Raw genomic sequence first — 24,680 nt, forward strand, 5'->3', positions numbered from 1 at the left:
GCCTCCTCAGTGTTCGCTTTCGTTTGACAGCAACTTAAGTTTCCCGGGAGTCCACAACACGGTGAACGTTTTAGCGCCTTAAATCGGTGTATTTGGAGCTTTATTTCGGCCGATATCTCTGGATTCTTCTCCAGTGATGGACTAAGAAGTCATCATGGTGGTGAATTCATTGCACTGGTTTCGCAAAGGGCTGCGGCTGCACGATAATCCGGTGCTGCAGGAGGCCCTGACCGGAGCGGACACGGTGCGCTGTGTTTATATCCTAGACCCGTGGTTTGCTGGCGCGGCTAACGTGGGAATCAACCGATGGAGGTTTGTGATCTAACTTGACTCTTAACTGTGACACGTTTCATTTAACGTTGGTTTTACATAACGCATTATGTGAACTTAATTCACCAGGGCTCCGTTTGTGTGATTCATAGCCTGATAAATACGCAGCAGTTGGAGTTTAGTCTTGGGCCTCCACTATTTTACACGACAGTTAGCTACAGTTAGCATAAAACGGAGAAAACGCCACACCAGGCACCATACAAAAATACATGTTTTATGTTACCCTTGTGCACTGACACTATATACACAATTAAAAGAGGACTACTTTATTGACTACGTTATTGAATCAGTATTGCCAGTTGTTATATTCGACATACACGTGAACTGCGATGAAACGTTAGCATTTGGTAAATAAACAGCCAACAAAATAATGCTAAAGTTGCTAACTAGGTAACTATATATACTTAAAATATGGACCAATATGTTAACTATAGCTCAACATATCCCACTCAAGTTTGTCTGAAGAAAAGAAGCTTGTGGCAATTACACGCAAATTTCGGTGTAATAACATCATGTTTTAAAGCAAGTCCTGGGTTTTGAATTATGTGCTAGCCGAGTGGCGCAGTAACCAGTTGTATGGGTTGGATCTTATAAAGTAGGCTTTGTCGAGTGGAGTGTTGTATACAGCGAAACCTTTCATCAATCAGTGATCAGTGATTTGGTGAATGCATATTAATGAAGAGTCGCATGTAAATGTGACAGCTGGCGTATAAATTTCTACCCTAGTGCAAATAGGTCACAGTATGACACTATATTGCTTTGATAAACAGTGAATGTCAATTACCCCTCAAGTGTTCACATGTCGCATAGTTGTGTAACCTTATTTAATGTACAGTCATGAAAAAAATATTAGACTACCTTGTTTTCTTAAATTTCTTGTTAATTTTAATGCCTAGCTTCAACTAAAGGTACATTTGTTTGGTCAATTATAATGATAACAACAAAAATAGCTCATAAGAGTTTGATCTAAGAGCTGATATCTAGCCATTTTCCGTGGTTTTCTTGATAATGACCAAAATCATTATCAAGAAAACCATGGAAAATGACTAGATATCAGCTCCTAGATTAAACTCTTGAGGTATGTTTTTTTATTGTATACAATACGTTTTTGGACTATTTTAAAGTATTTTATTGTAACTCATATGTACAATAATTATTTAATTATTATTTATGTCACTTTAACATTTATTTATTTATTTATTTACATGTGTAATATTTAAATTGATAATGTGTGTCCCCTTGGCCTAATGCCCTTGTTTTGGGGGACAGTCATTTGTGAGGGGCATAGTGAACCCCAAGAGAGTTAAGTTGGGTGGACTTGTCATGCAGTTGTTGGTTTTGATTAAAGAATAACTAAACAAGATATTTTGTAGATCACTCTTCACTCAGCTAGAGAGACTGGAGAACACTACCAAGCCAAGAATTAAGGGTTACAGTAGTAATATTGACCATGTAAACATCACATCTAATATTGAATTGTAATATGTCCTAGTAAACAATTAAAAACAAAATTAAAAACAAAAACAACACACAGGATATTTGATAATTAAGCAAATCATGAAAAGTACATAGACGACACTTGATAATAAAGGATGTATAGCATGGCACATCCTGGGCAATCAATCAATAATCCAATACTGTATCAGTAGCCCAGCTGGATCAGGCATCTGTGACAATGGGCCTTTTTGGTATTTGATACCATTACTTTAAGAAAAAAACAGTTGAGTACATTTATATCTATTTATTTATTTGTCACACTTTGATGCACAGAGTTAGGAGAGCAATGATCAGGTCAAGCCCAATGTTGCCCCCCACAAAAATGATAGGCTTCACTTTCACACAGTGAGGCGTACAGCTTATTATTTAAACACTGATGGATATGATCGATACTTGGTATAGGCTGATACCACAGAATTAGAATTGTTCTAATCCAAAACCCAGCTGTTAGTATTGTAACACTTCAATAAAATGTGATGTTACAATTTAAGTTAGCAGGTTTTTACTAGTTTTGTGGCATTGATTTGACAAAATTGTTCAATTAATTAAAAAACACAATAGAAAATGTTTCTCTGTTGTTCCACTTGATACAAGAATATGATGTTTTCACATGGGAATTACTGTATTAATTTTAGAATATAATAATCCATATAAAATAAAATGTTGATTGGGCTAAATATGGGAATACTAGGTGTTTCAGGATGTAGGATGTATACAACCATGAACATTTGTCCAAAATTGCTGTGAGAAAAGGAAAAAAAAAGCCTAAATTCCATATTCAAGCTCTTTAGCATTCAACAGGAAGAAACTGCTCATTGCCAAAATTTAACAAGTAAGCAGCAGCTGAACGAAGTCACTTCAGCTGGTTTCATTCTGTCTAAAAAATGAAGTGAGACCAATGGTCATTACAATGGATGCAAGACTTCAAGAAGTTCCATAATTTCGTCCCTCTTTACCAGATTCCAACAAAACTTTGTGTGTAACGACTAAGGGCTGGTTATGTCCATTAAGTTTAATTAGATGCTATGCAACAACTAGCATTAAAGCCCAGTTGTTGCTAAAACGGGAAGCTGACGTACGACTTTTGTAGTTCTACAAGTGATTTATCATCATCCAAGCCTGTGAATGTTGTTATGGGAAATGTCAGTTTGTTAACTCTAACTGACGGACTTCATTTTCTACTACTACTGTTGGAGAAAGATCGTTACCTATTAAACACGAAGTAAAACTAACTTGAGGGATGCTTTATAATGCTTTTGTAGTGAGAAAAAACAAACAGAAGGCTAAATTTGTACGGATGAGAAAATGGTTGTGGAGACTAGTCAGTCAGTAACATTAACTGTCAACAGTAGTATGCTAGCTGCTAATGTTGGTCTCAAACTATAGAATAAGAATTCTAGACATTAAAACCAGCATACAGAATGGTCAAAGTGGCAGCCATTGGATGCAAGATTTCAAGAAGTTTCATAATTTCGTTACGTGTACCAATGTCATTTAAAACAACTGTGACTGCTGTACCTATAGCAATTTGTAAGCGGCAAACACACTGAGGCTTTGCAGTGGAGAAAGCATGGAAAGGTGAATTTTGTAGCTTTATCTCTGTTAACTTCCTGCTAGAGAGGAACTGAGGAATGCTGGATTGAATTGCTTCATATTTCTTTTGGTCATCAAATTCTATTCATTAAAGCAACATTGTGTACAATTGGTATTTTGTGCGATTTAGCAGACCCGTGCATGTATTTACTAAGTGTTACTGTATGAATAAGAGCGCATGGATGTGTTAGCAGAGTCCACCACATAATTTACAGGAAGACTGTCAAAATATGATGCCTTGGATAAAACTTAGAAGAACCCCTATTCTCCTCTACAATAATTACTTGAAATATGCAGCAAAAAAATTCTCCACACCCCCTTACTTTGTTTGGGTCTTGCCATCATAGTCTCAGAAAATCCTATGGGAAACACTGGTTCTAAAGCTTTTTTTGCAGTCAAGTGTCATATTTTATACTTTAGAAATTGCTGATTAATATTTACACGCGCACACAATCCAGGGGACAAATAACCCTTTTCCCCCACTGCTGAAAAAAATCCTAAACACAGGAAACACTAATAACATTACTAATGAGCAAAAACTAGTCAGTAGACAACTTTGCTGTTGCTACTATTTACAAGTCAGCAACAACAACAGCTGTGTCTTTGGGCAGCCTCTAGGCCTGATAAGGGAATTAAACGCAGAAGTGCCTTAAAGTTCCTAGGAAATAGAAAAATATTTATTTTCCAGTTTTAATCCAGTGTCACTCTGTTGAATTTCCATTTATTTAGCAGGTTTTGCTAGATATATGTCAAAAATCTGTCTTTTTTTCTTCCTTTTCCTCAAATGTTTTATGACTCATCCTGCCCTCGGTGGTGAACAGAAATGAATCATAAGATTTTGGTAGACTATCTAACCATACCAGTCACATAAAACAACACTTCACCATTTATGGATGCTAGTCATGGTTGTATCACGCAACAGGGCTCATAATACTATTTTCTATGGACAAAAAAATTATTTATTTATTTTTTGGTGCATTTGTCCTTCTTTCTTGGCACTTCTGCAATGGCAGCAGCCTGATCCCACCAACATTACAGCAATGTAGAGTGAAACTGATTTTGTTTCATTAAAAATATGAATAAAAAGGCACTGAAATCCTATATGAAGACGTGTGTCCTGTGTAGTGAAACTTTTTGATATTAAAATTGAGCCACTCACATCATGCAAGCTAGGCCTATAGAAAAACTGCTATTATATTGTATTAACATATTTATTTTAACCCCTTAAGAGATGAGATAAGATATTCCTTTATTAGTCCCACAATGAAGAAATTTTCACTGTTACATCAGCAAAAGTTGCCAAAAAAGATAGAAGCAGCAATAAAATATCAATAAATAGTAAACAAGCAATATTAACAAGAAATGTAAAAATAATAATTTAAATAAGAAGAAATGTAAAAATTAGGAACAATGTATACGCAGACTCAACAGTTGAAATTACACCATTACAGATATGTTTGTGTACATTATAGTGCAGTTATTGTCAGTTTTGGTGTGTCTGGGAGCAGTGCCCTTGCCCTTTGTCCCAGTTGTCCACAGAATTGGGATTGGGGGGTCAGTGGATTTTTAGGGGGAGATAGCAGGTCAACAGCAGTAAGTTGGCAAGTCGGCATGAAACTACGGAAAAACATGGGTTTTGTGTTATTGATTTTTTAAAAATGTGCACTAAGCAGTAATGTCCCTGTAAATGTGTGTTGCTCTTAATGTGGGATGTACAAACACAGTTGCTTATTGTTTACACAACGAAGAAAGATTTTTATAAGCAAAATTAGCATTCATGGATCCACAGTTCTGTTATATTATATACAAGTTGCTGTTGCAAGATCCTATTTATTATTCCATCTTCAGCACGAATGATTTAAAACTATCCTAACTTAATAGCAAGTGTTATCCCACTTAGTTATAGTAAGAAACAAGCCATCTTCAACATTTCTCAAAGAAATACACTACTGGAATGGAGTGCTGTCATATCACTGTGCAGAGAAACAATCAATGCCATCCCAGCTGTACGCCCTGCTGCGTTATAGCTAGGTCATATATCTGACTGATTACATTTCCCTTATATAATGTGTGCAGGTTTCTGTTGGAGGCTCTGGAGGACTTGGACAACAGTCTGAAGAAACTGAATTCCAGATTGTTTGTCGTCAGAGGACAGCCTACTGAAGTTCTCCCAAGGCTCTTTAAGGTCTGTATTGTTACCCACCACTGTCTTCTCTGTGTCTGTCTGGGCCACAATGTACACCATGTTTCTTTTTGAAACAAAACCATACCAGTTCAGTTCAATTTGACTGAATACTTTGTTGGTCAGTCTGTGGGTTTGACTGTCATTGTGGAGAAATAAAAAGACTGAAGTGAGATAAATAGACTGATAATTTTTACCTTATTTGACATAACAATTCTTGATTGAATATGGTTTTCTGGACACAAAATGCAGTTAAATCACAATAAATTGTATCACAGTACTCGCCATATCGCAAAATGCTTAAAATCGCAATAATACCATATCGTGACTCAAGTATCGGGATAAAATCGTATCATAGGGCCTCTGCTGATTCACACCTCTATAAAGCATCCTGGCACGGTCGAATGACAAAAGTAGCATAAAAAAGACTAGTGTAACCAGTGTGAAGCTAGGTCAGTATATTTTTGAAGCAGTGCCAGGATCCACCTTTGTCAACAGACCAGGTTTTTTTTTTACATTAGTACCGTTTTAGAGGAGTAAGAATGACTGCAGCTGTGTTGCAGCCAAAAACAATGTTGTATTTTTTACTGTTGAATATGATGATTTGATTGGCCTGCCTGCTGCTGGTAACCACACATACATGCAGTATATACTTTAAAGGTTGTCATAGGTCGCATGTTCACACTGTACTAAACGATGCAGCTGCATGTGGTGTTGACAGTTATGAGGAGAGTCCCTGTGGGGATTCAATGGAACACTTACCATCTCCATACAATAGCTGTTGCATAACACACTGCCGGTTTTAAATGAAAACATGACAAATCACCTCCCTCAGTTTTGGGGAGACAGTTATCAGGCAGAACCCAGCACCTGGAGACTTACGATGACACCGAGTGGCCTGCACTACCATCATACAGGAATGTCGCTTCAACCCCAGTACCAAAGAGAAAGCAACCATGGACCAAGGTTACAACAAAAACGAAGAGCAAATTGCCCCAAGACACAGGAATTCTACGGAAGAACAGATTTACTCCACTCTCCCAGAATCCTGTCTCCCCGAAAGTGGGCTCATCTTCCAGCTCCAGAGAAAGGTATGAGGCTAATTCATATGCTAAAAGGCTACAGAAAGAGCTAACCACTGGGCCCCAAGGCAGGAGTGCAGTTGCTAAGCTCCAACATTTATCATTTGCGTCACACACAAGCAGCCTGTGTCAAGGACATGAGGCAAGACGTTCCAAAACAACGGATAAGACGTCGCTCTGGTGAGGGCGCTATGATAAGGACTGACCATGGAGGACAGCAGAGTCTGAGAGAGCCAACAGCGTCATCATCCTCTCCCCAAAAAATGGAGTCTCCACCAGCCCCAACAGCCCAACGAGGGGAGTCTCACCGAGTCACGGCAGGAGACACCCAACCCTTACCCCCCCAGATCCCACCCAGACCAAACTCACCAGCGTCTCCTGTTAAGGATTTACATTTAGCTCTTTTAAATATCAGATCTCTGGTTGGCAAATCTTTCTTAATCAATGATTTTATTCACAAGCACAACCTTGATTTTATGTTTTTAACTGAAACTTGGTTAAGTCAGGATAATAGATCAGCAGTTCTTATTGAGTCAACCCCCCCAAATTTTAGTTTCTTCAGTGAAGCAAGAATACATAAGAGAGGAGGTGGAGTTGCCACCCTGTTCAAGGACAGCTTCCAATGCAAGAACATGTCTTATGGTCAGTTTGACTCCTTTGAATATGTTGCCATTCAGTTAAAATCACCCTATAGAGCAATCTATTTGACCATCTACAGACCCCCCAAATATGATGCAAGGTTTTTTGATGACTTTGCCAAACTACTGTCTGTGGTGTGCATGGATTTTGACTGTGTTGTTTTAGTAGGTGATTTTAACATTCATGTTGATAATCCTGAAGATGGTTGTGCTAAAGAACTTTTAAATATTCTGGATAACTTTGGGCTTTCTCAGCATGTCACAGATCCAACACATAACAGAGGACACATATTAGATCTAATTATTACCAAAGGTCTTAATATCTCTGAGGTTGTGGTGAACGATGTTGCTCTTTCTGATCACTACTGTGTTTTGTTTAAAATGACCACCCTTGCCAATCCTACAAAAGGTGAAGCAGAGGTAATCAGGAAGTGCTATATAAATTAAAACACTTGTGCATTATTCACCCAGGATTTTACACCATCACCAACCCTGCCCTCAGCTCTAGTTGATGACCTTGTTAACAGTTTTAGTTCCAATGTTATGACTGTTATCGACTCTATCACCCCAATTAAGACCAAAGTTCTGTCGGGGAGGAAAAAGTCACCCTGGAGAAACGCCACATTGGTTAAAGCGCAGAAAAAAGTATGTAGACAAGCTGAACGCAGGTGGCGAAAGAACAAACTCCAGGTATATTACGATATTTATAAAGAGGGTCTTCGCAACTATAATCAGGAACTGAAGAATGCAAGGCAGTCATATTTTTCAGAGATTATCAATAGAAACAGTAATAATGCCCGCACACTTTTTTCTGTAGTAGACAGACAAATCAGACAAATCCCACAGCATCAGTCCCTCCTGAACTGCTGTCTAACAAGTCATGCAATGACTTTGCAGCCTTTTTCACAAACAAAATATTACAGATAAGACAAGCAGTGTGCAGCTCCAGCTCAGGAATGATAACACTGGTGCCTTCTCATCCTCTAGTCAAGCTAGGACATTTTAGCCTCCTAGATTACACAACACTAACGGAAACGGTTTCAAAATTAAAGCCCACAACCTGCTGCCTTGATATTCTGCCTTCAAACTTTTTAAAAAAAATTTTCAACTGCATAGCTCCGGATGTACTGCAGATAATAAATACTTCTCTCCAAGCAGGACAGTTTCCACAGACTTTGAAAACTGCAGTAATAAAACCTCTCCTAAAAAAATCTAATCTGGATTCCACAACAATTAGTAACTATAGGCCAATATCAAATCTGCCATTTCTGGGGAAAATCATTGAAAAGGTTGTTTTTGAGGAAATTCATGCTTTTATGATGCAAAACAATCTTTTTAACACATTTCAGTCTGGATTTCGGCGACACCACAGCACTGAGACTGTACTTATCAAAGTCTTAAATTATATTCATCTGAACACTGATGCAGGCAAATCCTCTGTTCTGGTTTTACTGGATCTCAGTGCTGCATTTGACACAATTGATCAAAACATACTAGTCAGCAGACTGGAACAGTGGGTGGGACTCACCGGCACTGTGCTACAATGGTTCATATCTTACTTACAAGATAGGGACTTTTTTGTGTCAATTGGAAACCATGAGTCTGAGCGAACTAAGATCCCATGTGGGGTTCCTCAAGGGTCCATTCTCGGGCCGCCTCTATTCAACATCTATATGCTACCGCTAGCTCAGATTATGGAACATCACAACATCTCCTATCATACTTATGCCGATGACACACAACTCTACATTTCAGTGTCCTCACATGACTACAGTCCCTTACTCTCATTGAGTAACTGTATTCATCAAATCAATGAGTGGATGTGCCAGAACTCTCTCCAGCTAAATGCAGAGAAGACAGAGGTGATCATTTTCTGCCCTAAAAATGAAAGATCTAAGATCAGGGCTCACCTTGGCTCTGTCATTGACAGCTACAAATCAAGCCAGAAATCTTGGTGTAATTATTGACTCAGACCTGAACTTCAACAGCCATCTAAAGCTTATCACTAAATCTGCCTATTACCACCTGAAAAACATAGCTAGAATTAAGGGACTTCTGTCCAAACAAGACATGGAAAAACTTATCCATGCATTTATTTTTAGTAGGTTGGATTATTGCAATGGCATCTTCACAGGTCTTAACAAAAAATGAATCAGGCAGCTGCAGCTGATCCAGAACGCTGCCGCCAGAGTCCTCACAAACACCAGGAAACTGGACCATATTACACCGGTCCTTAAATCACTACACTGGCTTCCTGTGAGTCAGAGGATACATTTTAAAATCTTACTGCTGGTCTACAAAGCACTGAATGGTCTCGGACCAAATTACATGCTTGATCTGCTCCCTCTCTATGAAGCATCCAGACCCCTTAGGTCATCTGGAACTGGCTTATTGCGTGTTCCAAGAACAAGAACTAAGCAGGGTGAGGCAGCTTTCAGTTATTCTGCTCCTCACCTGTGGAACAAACTACCTGTAGATCTGAGGTCTGCCCAAACGGTCAGCTCCTTTAAATCAGGACTAAAAACACTATTGTTTACTGCAGCGTACTCTTAACTTTAACACTTATCTGCTCTACTCTACTGCCCTTACTTTTTAACTACACAATGTTTGACTTGTGCTTTTTATTATTTTATCTCTTTTTTTTATCCTGCCGTATCTTATTTTATCCTATTTATATTTTTATTTATATTTCCCTGTTTTAATTGACTGTTTTTACTGTGTTCAATTGTGTCTTGCTGTTTTTAATGTGTATGTAAAGCACTTTGAATTACCTTGTGTTGAATTGTGCTATACAAATAAACTTGCCTTGCAAACCTATGGAAAAAAATGCACCTCTTGCCTTCCAGCATGCCCTACTGCCAAATATATATTTTTATGGGTGTCGTAAATCTGGGTAGAAAATGATAATTGATAAATAAATGGTCGATTCGAGGAGATAATGAGGATGATGATGATATTGTAACAGCACAGTTTTTACATAGACACATGACATTCATTTTTCACACTACCCATTTTCAGATCACATTATGTCTCTGTTCGTCCAAATCAGAGTGAAATACATTTGGTTCGCTTTGTATTTAGTCGGGTTTGCTTTCACGGTTTAGAAATGTAAGCGGACCAAATTTTAAAAAAAAAGATGTCATGAGGGGCGTTTATGAAGGTGGAGGGCTGGAAATCTACTCACACTATTATTTGGAGAGAAACGCTCAGAACAAGCTCCTGTTGAGGCTCCGGGTCGTCAATAGTGTGTTGATCCATTATTTCCACAGACGATGTGCTGCGACCAGGCAGCTGTATAATCAGAGAAGGCAAACCTTGATGCACTTCTACCATGATCTGATATTTTGAGCAATATGTTGATAATCTGCAATGACAAATTAGCTTTAGCTCAGTGGTAGCCTACGGATAGAAACTGAAGGACAGGAATGGGCGCTTTTACAACCCAACTTTTAGTCTGGTTCAATAGAATTATGGTGCACTTAAATCCTTGTGACAGTTCGTTTGGTTGCTTATGAACGCTCCAATCGTACTCTGGTGTGCACCAAAACCACCAGTCGGAGACCAGTTGTGAGAGGGGGTCTCTGTCCGTTTCCAAACGCACTGTGAACGTAATCCGTCCCAATTACAGGAAATTCGGACTAACCAAACAGACCTGGGTTGTGAAAGCGCCCTTAGGAAGCTCTTAGTGTACTCCAAAGTGGAAACTGGTGCTGTTTCTTGTAGTTTCAAAACAAAGTAGAGGATCTTATAGAGCAGGTATGTCCAAACTATTCAGAAAGGCCCATGTGGCTTCAGGTTTTCCTTCCAACCAAGCAGAAGCCCAACAGGCACAAGTCATTTAATCAGCTGATCTCAGGGTTCAAACAGCTGATCAGTAAAATTAGGTGTGTTCTTGATTGGTTGGAATGAAAATATGCAGCAGCATGGCCCATTATGGAACAGTTTGGACATGCCTGCTATAGAGTATAGTTGCCAAACTGATTGTTTCAATAAGAGCAGTGAAATATGGGGTGGTGTACTCTTAATTTGTGTTTAAAGGCTGGTATGCAATGACAAGACTTTATGTGAACTCTTCATTCAAGTCGGTTTAAACATTAAATGGATCCGAACTACAGAAAGTACACGCTGAAACAATGTTGAGTTGTACTGTGATCAGTGTTGTATCCCTTTGCCCTGCTGCACAATATGCCCACGTCTTGCCTAATTCTTTTCTTTATTTTTCTTTTTTTACTTTGTCCTTCTCTTCCTCTGCCTCGCTGCAGGAATGGAAGGTGACCAAGTTGACATTTGAATATGACCCCGAGCCTTATGGGAAGGAGAGGGATGGAGCCATCATCAAGATGGCCCAAGAATTTGGAGTGACAACCGTCGTCAGGAACTCACACACCCTCTACAACCTGGACAGGTTTGTAACACACACACTCATTTTCAATGTGTGACACTTGGGTTGTTTAACACTGGCGTTAACCATACCTACATATACACACACCTAGATAGATCATTTACCTCAGTTTAAAAGGTAAAAAAGATTAGAGGTTCAGTGTTTCCCCTAGGTTTACGGCTTGTACGGGGGGCAAAATTTGCGGGAGCCCCCCCATAAAAAGCCCAAATTTAGTGGCCTCTCACTCTTAAAAATCTAACTTTGATAAAGAGGCAAGAATTTTTTTTTGAAATGCTTAATGACTGGCTTAAATAAAGTGCTACAGATTCCATTTATTCCACTTGCACTCACTTGTGCAGAAAACCTTCCCAACAGCAGCCTCCCCTCAGTGAGTAAGAGAATGGGTGTCATGTTTCAAGTTTCAACAGTTGAAGTATGTTGTGTACACAAAGAATGATGTCCACCGTTTGTTTGAGAGTTTCTGATCATTTTTAGAAAATCACCAACAATCCACAACATCCAAGAAGATGCTGAACAAAATCTGAACATCCACAGTTCCCTGCTGACAGCATCACATGCAGCAGAGCCCTTTAGTGGTCATGTCACCTTACTGCAGGTCACACTCCTGCCCATGTGCTGGAACTAGGCAGCAGAAAGAGTGCAGAGCAGAGGGAGTATCGTAGGACTCTCCCCATATACATGCCTTGCTGTGTCTTGCCTTCAACATGGAGAGGATTCAGACCAAAACACTATTACAGCACCGCATTACATAATCAATTGAAATAGTACTGGCCTGTGTGTGTAAGAATAATGTATGAGTGGATGAGGCAAGAGGGAGCTTAGCCTTGTGTGAGCTCGGCTGCAGGGTTTTTATTGGTGGTTGTGGACATGTGGCCCAGCTTACTGCACTCATTCATAGAAGCCACGGTGAATTGACCAATAGGAATCTATCCCTGCTGCAAATCCACCAACCAAGGATCCACAGTGTCCTCACAGATATAGACAAGTTGTATAAGATGGCAACTATAAATACAGACCTTCACAGTTCTGGTAAAACGAGCTGAAAAGGGACCATTTATGTTAAAATACAAGCTATTTTCCTTAATTGTACTAATTCTAATGATACATTGTCGGACTGCAGCTATTGATTATTTTAGTAAATGAGCATTCTACTGATTATTTTTGATCTATGAATCAAGTTATCAGATAAGAAAAACGTTTTATTTCTGTTTTCATCAGACTATATTAGGCCTTCTGTATTTTTTCTATATTACAGATATGTCATATACCACTTATACTATACAGTGTATATCTCTGCATTTATTTAAATATATGTATTCATTGATGTTCATGCTACTACATGCATTAAACGGGCTAAAATATATTTTTTCTACAATGTGTAATATCTGTAAAATGCAAGATACTTTCAGGAAAATGAACAAACACAAATAATAGATATTAATAATAAATGCTAAGAAATATAGATGTGTGTCTCCTATATCTGTCTGTATCTTGAGCTGCTGTGACAACTAAATTTCCCCACTGCAGGATAAATAAAGTCAGTTGTATATTTTTTCCTTGAATGGAGAAAATTAAATATAATCATTTATTTCCTCAAAATTGTATTTTTTTTCTTGTTGTTTTGCCACTCTCTCTGGGACAGTTCACTGTGTGTGGATCAGCTTCACTGAATATCTAATATCTAATCATATCTAACTTTTACCTTTTTGCATAAAAAAATGTATGTTTTCTTTTCTGTCTTCACAGGATAATAGAGGTGAACAACAACAGTCCTCCTCTGACCTTTAAGCGCTTTCAGACCATTGTAAGCAGGCTAGAATTGCCCAGGAGACCTCTGCCTCCCATCACCAAGCAGCAGATGGACAAATGTCACACTAAAATAGCTGATAACCATGACCAGCTATACAGCATACCTTCCCTGGAAGAACTAGGTATGCATGATTGCTTTTATGAAAATGTTAGAATTTAATATGGAAGCTGTATTACTCATTATGCTGATGATGCACACTACAACATGGCCTTAACATTTTGTTGTTCTGTGGGTATACTAAGGGACAACTAGAAGACAGAATTTGATAAGTTTTATTATCATACATTGTTATAAGTCACATTAAAATATAGCATGATTAAATGGAGATTAACATTCTATTTGCAAGGTTTGGTTCATTTGAAAATAGCTGCTAAATATTTGACCTTGTCACCATTTAAATGTGTCCAGGTTTCAGGCCAGAAGGTTTACCTCCACCTGTGTGGAAGGGAGGAGAGTCAGAGGCCTTAAATAGACTCAACAAACATCTGGACAAAAAGGTAAAACCATTTAAAGTTTGTTTTTATTCGTTAATGCTAAGTTGTGGTACAACAAAACATGGTTTCGGTTTGTTGGCCAATTGGTTAATTTTTTGGGGGCATAGAATGGAATTCTGTAAATTCTTAAATATAATGCTGTATTCAATTAATGTCACATTCTTAAAAATAGCAGAAAAAACTAAACTGCTGGAAAAAACCCTGATTTGGTAGATATTATTATACTAGTCTGACAAAATTAAACAACATTTGCGCTTAAGTAGGCTAAATGTAAAATAAGTATTTTTAGGCCTTTTAAGGTGAATAGATTTTATGTTTTTTTGTTTTTTTTTATGTATAATGTTATTTTAATTTTGGTCCCCCCGCCAGTTCAAAAATCCCATCTGCGCCCCTGGTATATAGCACTAAGTCTGAAACAGAACCATTCTAAGTGGAAATTTTTATTTTTTTTTCTTTCTTTTTCTTAACATGACCGTTACTCAAATGATCACTTGCATGCTTTTCTGTCTGCATAGGTGTGGGTGGCCAACTTCGAGCACCCTCGTGTCAACACCTGCTCTCTGTATGCCAGTCGTACCGGCCTCAGCCCCTACTTGCGCTTTGGCTGTCTGTCCTGTAGAGTTTTATACTACAACCTCAGAGAGCTCTACATGAAGGTAACGTGTAACCTGTCACTCAACGAGAGAGTTCAGCTTAGGCTACACAAACGCCTGCCTCTGTCAATTATGGTCATTTATTGTTCTAACAACTTTTTTAAACAAATTGTCTTCTCTTCCCTCTGTTGTTCCCCCTCAGCTCCGTAAGCGTTGCAGTCCTCCTCTGTCCTTGTTCGGCCAGCTGCTATGGAGGGAGTTCTTCTACACAGCTGCCACCAACAACCCAAACTTCGACCGTATGGATGGAAACCCTATCTGTGTCCAGGTGGGCCTTTGCATCACTCTATTCAAAGGAATAGGTTAACAGAGGTTTACACGACAAGTATTTTTGGTCATAACATTTTTAGCAAACATCAGCTCATTAGCTGATGTTTGCCCCCTTGTTTTAGGGGTGTAGAGGTGGGGGACAGGGGTCTTTAGGGGCAGATAGCAGGTCAAACAGTAGATGCTGATCTGGATTGAAGTCATTTAATATTGAGCATATGCCAAGTCCCAAATTGATACTTATATTTTCCTAGATAGTACAGCTGCACTGTGCACAATTCAAGGACTTTAAAAGTCATTAAAAGTCAATCCAGTGTGTATGTTAGACAACTGAATAGCTCTGTTTTGCATTAAGAAAAAATGCCTGCATCCAGGCATCCTTATAGCATCCTTAATCTCTTTTTCCTATTTCATTTTTTTTTTTTTTTTCAAAACACCAGAGTACAAAGTCACAAACTCCCTTTTTGGCCTTGTCGCTGTCCAGACGGAATTCCTCTCTCTACATCTCTTCTGTTTTGGGAATTTCTGCAGTTATCCAAATAAACCCGCTCATGTGCTCTTTACTTTAAAAAAAAAATACAAGTCCTTTAGCAATTCTGTGGACTAGAATACTAACCATAATGCTAATGCTAACCATGTTTCATACAACTTACTTAATTTAAAAAATGTGCTTATTTTTATGAAATGATATCAACAATACCCAAAAAGTGTGGTCTTTCAGTCAGGCCAATACAGTCCAGTTAGGCCAGCTGTCAGTCAACACTGTTGCTACAGTCATTGTGTGATACATGACAGTATTGTCAGCATTCATTTACATTGTTCATTTACACTCATACCATTTAGACATTGACCTTTTATGATCTTTTTGGAGTAAATGTTCTGAAGTATAGCACAGTAGCCTGTGCATAATTAACACTATAAGCTAATTTACGCATTTTTGATAAATACAATTTTATTTGTGTCAAAGTGAAAAGTCTTTTAAACCATTTTATAACAAGTTACTGACATTTCCTCTCAAACCTATTCAAATACAATGGTGATTAAGGCAATACTAGTAATGCATTAATAAAAGAAAACTCATTTAGAAGTGTGGAATTCAATTAAATTACCATTGTAGTGTACCAACCAACTATAACACCCTAAACATATACACATGTAACCACTGATTGTTTTGAAGCTACTAAATAGAGATGGAAAGGACTGATCTTCTCTGGTAGAGAGAAAGAATAGTATATAGTGACAACTCTCTTCTGTGTCATATGTTTGTTTACAGATCCCATGGGACCAGAACCCAGAAGCATTGGCCAAGTGGGCTGAGGGTAGGACTGGTTTTCCCTGGATTGACGCCATCATGACGCAGCTGAGACAGGAGGGCTGGATCCACCACCTGGCCCGACATGCCGTGGCCTGTTTCCTCACAAGGGGAGACCTGTGGATCAGCTGGGAGAGTGGCATGAAGGTAGGACAGAAAGTTTTTTTTTTTTTTTTTTTAATAGTCTCAAAAACAAACTGCTGTCTGACAAGTGGAGAACATGATGCTTTTACACTAGAGGTGTGAATCAGAGGCCCCCCGATACGATTTTATCCCAATACTTGAGTCACGATACGATATCATTGCGATTTTAAGCATTATGCACAAAATGAAATTCAATCAAGAATTGTTTTGTCAAATAAGAGAAAATTCTCAGTCTATTCATATAACTTCAGTTCACTTAATTTATCCACAATGAGAGTCAAACCCACAGACTGACCAACAAAGTATTTAGTCAAAATGAACTTAACTGATATCAAACATGTATGGATGACCTCAACTGCAGCATTTTCTCAAACTTTCCTCAATTTTAACCTTCACTGCTCTGAATTTTTTTTTAATGAAACATAAAGGAAAGCCTAACTTTGCAGTGTTATTTCAACTCAACTTCCCAACACGATATCCTGACGCACATTGTGCCTATAGATTCCTTAGATCTTCTAGTTTCATATGATACCAGTATCTCCAGTATATTCCTAAAAGTGAGCCCGCAACTGACTGACTGTTGGATACTTGGTGGCCATTAATCAATATAATATTGCCACGCAAAATGTCACAATACTATGCTGTATTGATCCCCCCCCCCCAACTCTATTTTACACTCTGTTGGAATAATTGATAGTATGAATCTAATATTGTATCTGTGTGTTACTCCAGGTGTTTGAGGAGCTGCTGCTGGATGCAGACTGGAGTGTAAATGCTGGGAGCTGGATGTGGCTGTCCTGCAGTGCCTTCTTCCAGCAGTTCTTCCACTGCTACTGCCCTGTTGGCTTTGGGAGGAGAACTGACCCATCAGGAGACTACATCAGGTAGACTTCATACTGTTACTCTTACAGTATCTCTTTCCATACCACATAAATGTCCATATAATAATGATTTTAATTTTCCTACAGGCGTTACATCCCCATCCTGAAGGACTACCCGAACCGATACATCTATGAGCCGTGGAACGCCCCAGAGTCGGTCCAGAAGGCAGCTAACTGTGTGGTTGGAGTGGATTACCCCAAACCTATGATCAACCACGCAGAGGCTAGCAGGCTCAACATTGAGAGGATGAAACAAGTCTACCAGCAACTCTCCCATTACAGAGGACTCAGTAAGTCAACTTAATAAGACTAACCTGTACCTTACTCTATGTATATCTATATCTATATTGATGGAGCCATTCATTGTTTTGTAATATTCAACCATCTTAGACCCACATAGAGCCATTTTTGTGTTTTTTGGGAGGCGGCCAAGGATATTTTGAAGTAGATAGCAAGTCAACAGTAGATGCCACATAGAACTGGTGTATCGTGTGAAAGCTGGGAATGCCAAAGCGGAGGAACTAAGAAGGGAAAAGGAAAAGTTGGCTTGCTAACTGAACTGGCTGTAACCAATGCCAAACTTCCTGTACCAGAAATCGGTTCAAAGTGTTGAGGGATCTGCTGGAATTTACTAATATTTTAGAAGGAACAATGCTCAGATAACAAGCAGACTGAATGCCATGTGTAAATCTCACCCTGGGGCCCCGGCTCTGACTGTCACGCCTAACCAAACTGCAGTCACAGTCACTGGCATCAGACCAGTAATGAGTAACACCGAAGCACAAATGACACATGTGGTTCAACAAATCCCATCTGAGCCTGGCATGTGACAAGTACAGCCAGAATGATACTGTCAGTATAATGCAACAAAACAACCACTACACTGTCGGCAAAACCCTTCATTAGAGCTTCAGAAAAGATGGAAAAATGGACTTGAGTGACTTTTTGCTCCTCGTTGAGCAGTACACCAGGGGTCAGCCAAGAGATCTTGTAAAGAGATGTCAGCATCTACCCTCTGGTCAATGGTAGTAATGAGCTAAATCCCTTCTTGCTGAACATTTTGGCAATGACAGAACATTTCTTCTGCTTACATGGACAAATATCTTAACTGATCCTCCATTAAAGCAAAAGATTTCAGCACTACAGTTAAACAGCGAATCATGTACATGAATGAGTTGGACATGCCATCTAGAGGTGGGGGAAAAATCGATACAGCATAGTATTGCAATATTTTGTGTGGCAATGTTGTATCAATTAATGGCCGCCAAGTATCAACATTTAGCATTCCGACGGCCGGTAGGCTGTCAGCATTTTCGCCATTTTTGTTTTTTTCCGGAGGCTGTAGCAGGCTTTTAGGAATATACTGGAGATCCTGGTATCACATGAAACTATACAATCTAAGGAATCTATAGGCACCATGTGCATTAGGATATCGTGTCGGGAAGTTGTTGAAATGACATTGCAAAGTTAGGCTTTCATTCAAAAAAATCCAGGGAAGTGAAGCTTAAAGTTGAGGAAAGTTTGAGAAAATGCTGCAGTAGTTGTCGTCCATACATGTTTGATATCTCAGTTCAGTTAAATTTGACAAAAAAAATCTTAATATCATTTATTTTGTGGACACCAAATGCATTTAAACAGTTATATTGCAATTTGTTGTATCGCAATACTCACCATATGGCAAGATGGTTAAAATCACAATAATATCGTATCGTGACTCAAGTATTGGGATAAAATCGTATTGTGGAACCTCTGCTGATTCACACCTCTAATGCCATCCAACCTCAGAAACATTGTGATGGAACTTCTTTATAGGCTAAGGAACCTTACTGACCTTGCAGTCTTTATTGATAACCAAGTGAATATTGGCATCGGGCCAACTTTGCAGATATCTTGATTTGCAACTTACCAGCCATAATAAAGACACTAGTCGCCCAAAGCAAAGGGAAAAGGGAATTACTTTTGCCACCAGTGTCACTACAGTGAAAAAGGGAAATACAAATCTACCTGGGCAATAAGATCAAGTACTCTTCTGCCCAAAGCAAAATCAAATCCTTTTTATTTTGACAACACTGGAATTAAGGTTGGCCATGCAAGCAAAGACTACAAGAGTGGTTTGGATTGTAGTGTCTGTTAGCAGAAGCATCCATCAGTCGTGCACAGGTATTTATGAGCACTCTAATTAGTGTTTCACCTGGACATTCCCAGACATGTGCTCATATTTGGGGTGGGTGATTGGGACAATGCATTCATTTCCATTAGTCCATTCTGCACTGCCAATTAAAATGTGACCACCACTGTAGTGTTTGGTTGAGATGTGAAAACCTATGTAGTTCCCTAATGTTTGAACTCAAAGGACTTTGCCAGTGTCAAGGCTTAAATTTCCACGACAAGAGGATGTTCCAAAATGGTCTTGGCTAAGGAACATAAAGCCTAAACCGATGCACCAAAAGTAATGGAAGCTGGTTCGGTCCCTGGCCATGGCTGATGACATGTCATAGGGCAAGATACTGATGCTCTGTTGATCGGTGTATGAATGAATTCACCAGTGTGAATGAGTGTAGTGTTAAAGTTAATTTACTATCTCCTCATTAGGTTCAGAGCCTGTTGCTGGACCAGGAGAAGTTCTCTTTGACTTGAAGTCCACATTTGTTAAGCAGCGAGTAAGAATGAGAATTTAAATGCCTGTGTGTGTGTGTGTGTGTGTGTCAGGTCTACTAGCATCAGTACCAACAATCCAAGAAGAGGCGGAGCCCCCAATGACCGATGAGTCCCAGACCAGCAGTGGCCCTGGTAGGAGGAAAACACAAAACCAAGATATTTATTTTTTTTGTGGAGGATATGGAAAAAAATAATTATTATTACTCAGGTGTATGTGTCACAGTCAAACTGTCCAAAAGATGTGCTCATTATTATCTCATGTTTTCCTAGACTCCCCTCCCAGACCCAAAGATCCTGCTGACAGTGAAGCAGCTGGCTGCTCTTCAGCTCCCGATTCGTCCACTGTCTGTGCATCCTCCACCTACCCCCTCTATCCAGACATGGAGGAGGCACCATCACAGACACCCTGCACCTCCTCAAGCGCACATACACAGCCCTCTGCTGCCATGACATCTATATCTGCCAGCCAGTCTCTGTCCTTTGAAGCTCCTCCCATGCCAGCCTCAGCACCAACCCAGAGCAGTCTGTCAAGGTCCATGTCGCCATCGCCCAGTCCAGCCGTGACCACGACTCTGCCCTCCTCTATGGGGCAGAGGAGGAAAGGCCTCGCCCGCAAGATGCGGCGCAGCCAGAGGCAGCGAGGGCGACCGAGCAGTAACGCCTCATCCAGGGAGGGAGAGAGGAGAGTGGAGGAGGAGGAGGAGAGAGAGGAAACAGGAGGGGAGGATAGGATGGAGGAGGACATTGAGCAGGAAGAGGAAAGAATGGAGGAAGAGATACCGGAAGAGGCAGCAGGACATCAGCAGTGATACAAGGTAAGATAGACTTTATTAACTATTAGCCTATTCGCATCAAGGGGGAAAAGTCCTGCAAAAAGAGAATTCATGTAATAAAAGGTAAATGGAATGCATTTGTATAGCCCTTTCTCGTCAGAGCGACCACTCAAAGCACTTTTACACTACAAGGCAGCATTGACCCATTCACACACACATTCATACACTGGTGGTAGAGGCTACCACCTGCTTGTTCATAAGTTAAACATCCATACTCGATCACAAAGCTGTAGCACAACCATTTTGGGTTCAGGGTCTTGAGATGCACGTCTCACAGAGACCCACGGCTACTTTTTATATGTCAAGTCTATTTTTGTGACACGGTGAAGTATTTTTTTTTTTGCATAGACAGCTGTTTAAATCATACAAATGTCCCACTTTATCTGTGTTTTGAACTTATTAACCACATACACAATGATTGATCAAAGGTACCAGCCTGTTTGTGTTGCTGTCTCCCAACATGCAGCTTTAATCAATAAATACAATAAAAACACATTGTTGATTTCTTACCATGAAGCCAACATAAAAACTGTTAAGTAAATTAGTACATTTCTGCTGTCAGTCAACCTGGTGAAGGCAGTTCCAGTCAGTTCGGAGCTGCAGCTGACAGACAGCACTACTACAGTGAGTGAGGGGGAGCTCACAAACAGACCGGGAGCCTTGATTAATCAATTAATGTGCGGTTAATATGTTCAAAACACATAAACAGCTGGATATTTGTTTTATTTATAACAACTGTCTATACGATCGTCAGAAAGTCTCTTTTCGTCCTTTCAAAATAAAAGTATCCATTATCAAAACAGGCTTTTATCATAGTACTGTATATATATCTTTTGTTTTGCCCATGTATGCATGTTTTTATTCATACTGGATTATCTATAAAAACATAGTGATTAATCGATTAATTAATTGTTAACTTTATAGATGCTCCAGTTGGCATGTTTCTTCCAAACACCCATCCCTAGTGAGTTGTATATAAAACTGGGATAGTTGTTTATGATTTATTGGTTCTCACTCCTTATTGAACATGAAATATTTAAGTTTAAGTGCCTTGTTTATTGAGATTGACATCAAGGTTTCATACAGGATTCCCTTTTTTGTTCTTTAATTTGTTCAATACATTATTGCACTCAGTCGTAAGGCCTGTTAATAAAGATACTTCATTCATTCATTCAATGTTGGATCATCAGAGTTACAGTATTTTCTTTCTGGTTTCTCTTTCAGGTGGAGCTCTAAAGAACCATCTTCAGACATACATCCCACACAACTGGACACATAAAGACATACAAGGAAAAGTGTTCTGGATATGGGGACAACATAAATCTGTATACGCATGCATACAACACAAGTGAAAGCTTGAAAGGGTAGTACAAAAGCGTTTTTTCTCACATTTACTCCAGCAAGAAAAAAGGACATACGTTTGAGACAAGCTCCTTCAAAATATGTGACTCATTTTAACATTTAGTACAGAACCAATCCAGAACGCCCATAAATGATTCAAAAATCATTTTTATTTGCAGAAACAGAGAAGGGAGTATCCAGGATTAGTAATCTTCCCTTGAACGTTTCCATCTCACACACTGTTAATGAGGAGGAACATAATGTACTGCAACTCTCACTCACTATATCCACATTGAACCCATACAAAATAGTGTAGCAGTCAACATCTCGCTGCTTCTATAAATGTCCTTACCTTAGAAACAAGGTAGTGCAGGAGCCGAAACACACTATCCTGACTATACTGCATTTCCACATTTTGCAGTAATGAATTTACATAATTGTGATGAGATTTAATAAGTTGCAGATAACAACAAAGTCACCCAGTGAAGGCCTGAACAAGTTTGTTCTGCGTCCTGGACACGGCAGAAGCTGACTGTTTGCAGAAACACTGCTAGAGCTTCAAACAGCTTGACTAATCTTCTGTAAAATGTATTAAACTTTCTCTTTGCGTTGTAGCTCCTTTCTATGTAAATTTGTGGACATTTTGGGCCTACTTTAGAAGGCTGTCATTTACATTGGGGTGGGAAAACTTACTTTTGATGTCTGATCTGGCCAAAGGAAGGTGGACATTTTTTCTGCTATTGCGGCCGTAAAACAAAAAGAAACACTAAAGACTTTGATTGAAATTCTACTTGTTAATATGTAAATGCCTGATGTGAATGTTTTTGAAGATATGATATTTTTGCTAGCAGCAGTGATGGTGTTACTTAGTGAAAGGGAACATAACATTTTTATAGACCACCTCCCTGAATCCTAAATTCCCTGTCTGTTTTGAAGGGTCACACATCGATGAAGGTATAGCAAATTGCTAATTAAAAAAACACTGTAAATTAAAAAGGCCAAGTCAAGACGTTGTGTATAAACAGCTTTTTATCTCTGTCAATTGAAAATGCTGCTTGTGTGAAATTGATGTAGAAAAAAAACTGTGTGTTGTGCTCCCCATATATTTATCAGAGTTTATATATAAAATATGTAAAACCATAACTTTTCTGCTTTACTAATGGTCTGAATAAGGGGGTTTCACAAAGGCTTGTACACAGCCCAGGCTCTGCTGAGATGTTTCTTTCCAAAACCAGCCACTATTGGGTAGGAGATGCACGGTCAACAAATGGTTGGGATTTATATATTTTTACTGGGACTGCAACCAGAACTTAATTTATTAATCAGAAAGCACCCAGTGGCTGAAAAAAGTAATGGGACACATCAAAACCACAGTGCAGGTACAAAGACAACACCTTTGTGCTGCTGTGCTGAAACAAATCAAGAATAACATAATAAAATACATTATGCACAGTCCACTGAAAGTTGGTATTATCAAATTGTTGACATTACATGTTTATACATGCATATGTATATATATATATATATATATATATATATATTTGTGTGTCTGTACACATACAGGTGCAGCTCAATAAATTAGAATATCAGAAACGTTTATTTATGTCAGTAATTCAATTCAAGAAGTGAAAATAACACACAATGAAACATTCCATCTCTTAATTTATTTAATTTCTTCTAATTGTAATGATTATGGCTTATATTTAACGAAGACCTAAAATTATTTCATATTACAAAAGACCAATTTTAAAAAGTATGTTTAATATGGAAATGTTGCCTCTGAAAAGTATATTCAGATGCACTCAAAACTTGTTTGGGGCTATTTGACTGAACTACTGGAAAGAGACTTTTCCACGATATTCTAATTAATTGAGATGCACCTGTATATGTGTGTGTATACACTTACCAGCCACTTTATTAGCTAGCAGGGTGTACCTAATAATAAAAAGGTAGTGTGTTCTGCTGCTGTAGCCATCTGCTTTAAGGTTAGACGTGTTGTGTGTTTAGAGATGCTCTTCTGCAGACTTTAATTATAATAATAATAATACATTCAATTTGCAAAGTGCTCTTATAGATATTTAAAGATGCTTTACATCAACAACAAACAAAAAAAAGAGCATTAGTCCAAAACAAGGGAGAAGAATAGAGTATTTCAATGATTGTAATTGGTTATTTGAGTTATTGTTGTCTTTCTATCATCTCCAATCAGTCTGACCATTCTCCTCTGAACTCTGGCATCAACGAGGTATTTTTGCTCACTGGATATTTTCTCTTTTTCAGACCATTCTCTATAAATCCTAGAGATGGTTTCCAGTAGATCAGCAGTTTGTGAAATACTAAGACCAAAAACCATGCCGCATTTAAAGTCATTTAAATCCCCTTTCTTCCCCATTCTGATGCTCGCTTTGAATTTCAGCAGCTCGTCTTCACCATGTCTACATGCCTAAATGCATTGAGTTGCTGCCATGTGATTGGCTGAGGAGATATTTGCGTTAACGAGCAGTTGAACTGGTGTACCTAATAAAAGTGGCCGATGAGTGTATACAGTGTCTATACATATGAC

General features: G+C 38.8%; 1 protein-coding gene across 1 annotated transcript; it reads left to right on the forward strand.

The window, feature by feature from the left end:
• Nucleotides 1–12: 12 nt before the first annotated feature.
• Nucleotides 13–23,617, forward strand: cry2 (cryptochrome circadian regulator 2). Its single transcript, XM_059335067.1, has 13 exons — nt 13–312; nt 5,497–5,605; nt 11,585–11,727; nt 13,471–13,655; nt 13,943–14,031; nt 14,544–14,684; nt 14,824–14,949; nt 16,222–16,407; nt 17,137–17,288; nt 17,373–17,575; nt 19,995–20,075; nt 20,214–20,758; nt 22,001–23,617. Exons 1-12 carry the CDS (start codon nt 155–157, stop codon nt 20,750–20,752), a joined length of 2,112 nt encoding a protein of 703 aa, XP_059191050.1. The 5' UTR covers nt 13–154; the 3' UTR covers nt 20,753–20,758; nt 22,001–23,617.
• The last annotated feature ends 1,063 nt before the right edge of the window (nt 23,618–24,680 follow it).

This window comes from Centropristis striata, chromosome 6 (assembly GCF_030273125.1).
Source record: "Centropristis striata isolate RG_2023a ecotype Rhode Island chromosome 6, C.striata_1.0, whole genome shotgun sequence".
Taxonomy (NCBI): domain Eukaryota; kingdom Metazoa; phylum Chordata; class Actinopteri; order Perciformes; family Serranidae; genus Centropristis; species Centropristis striata.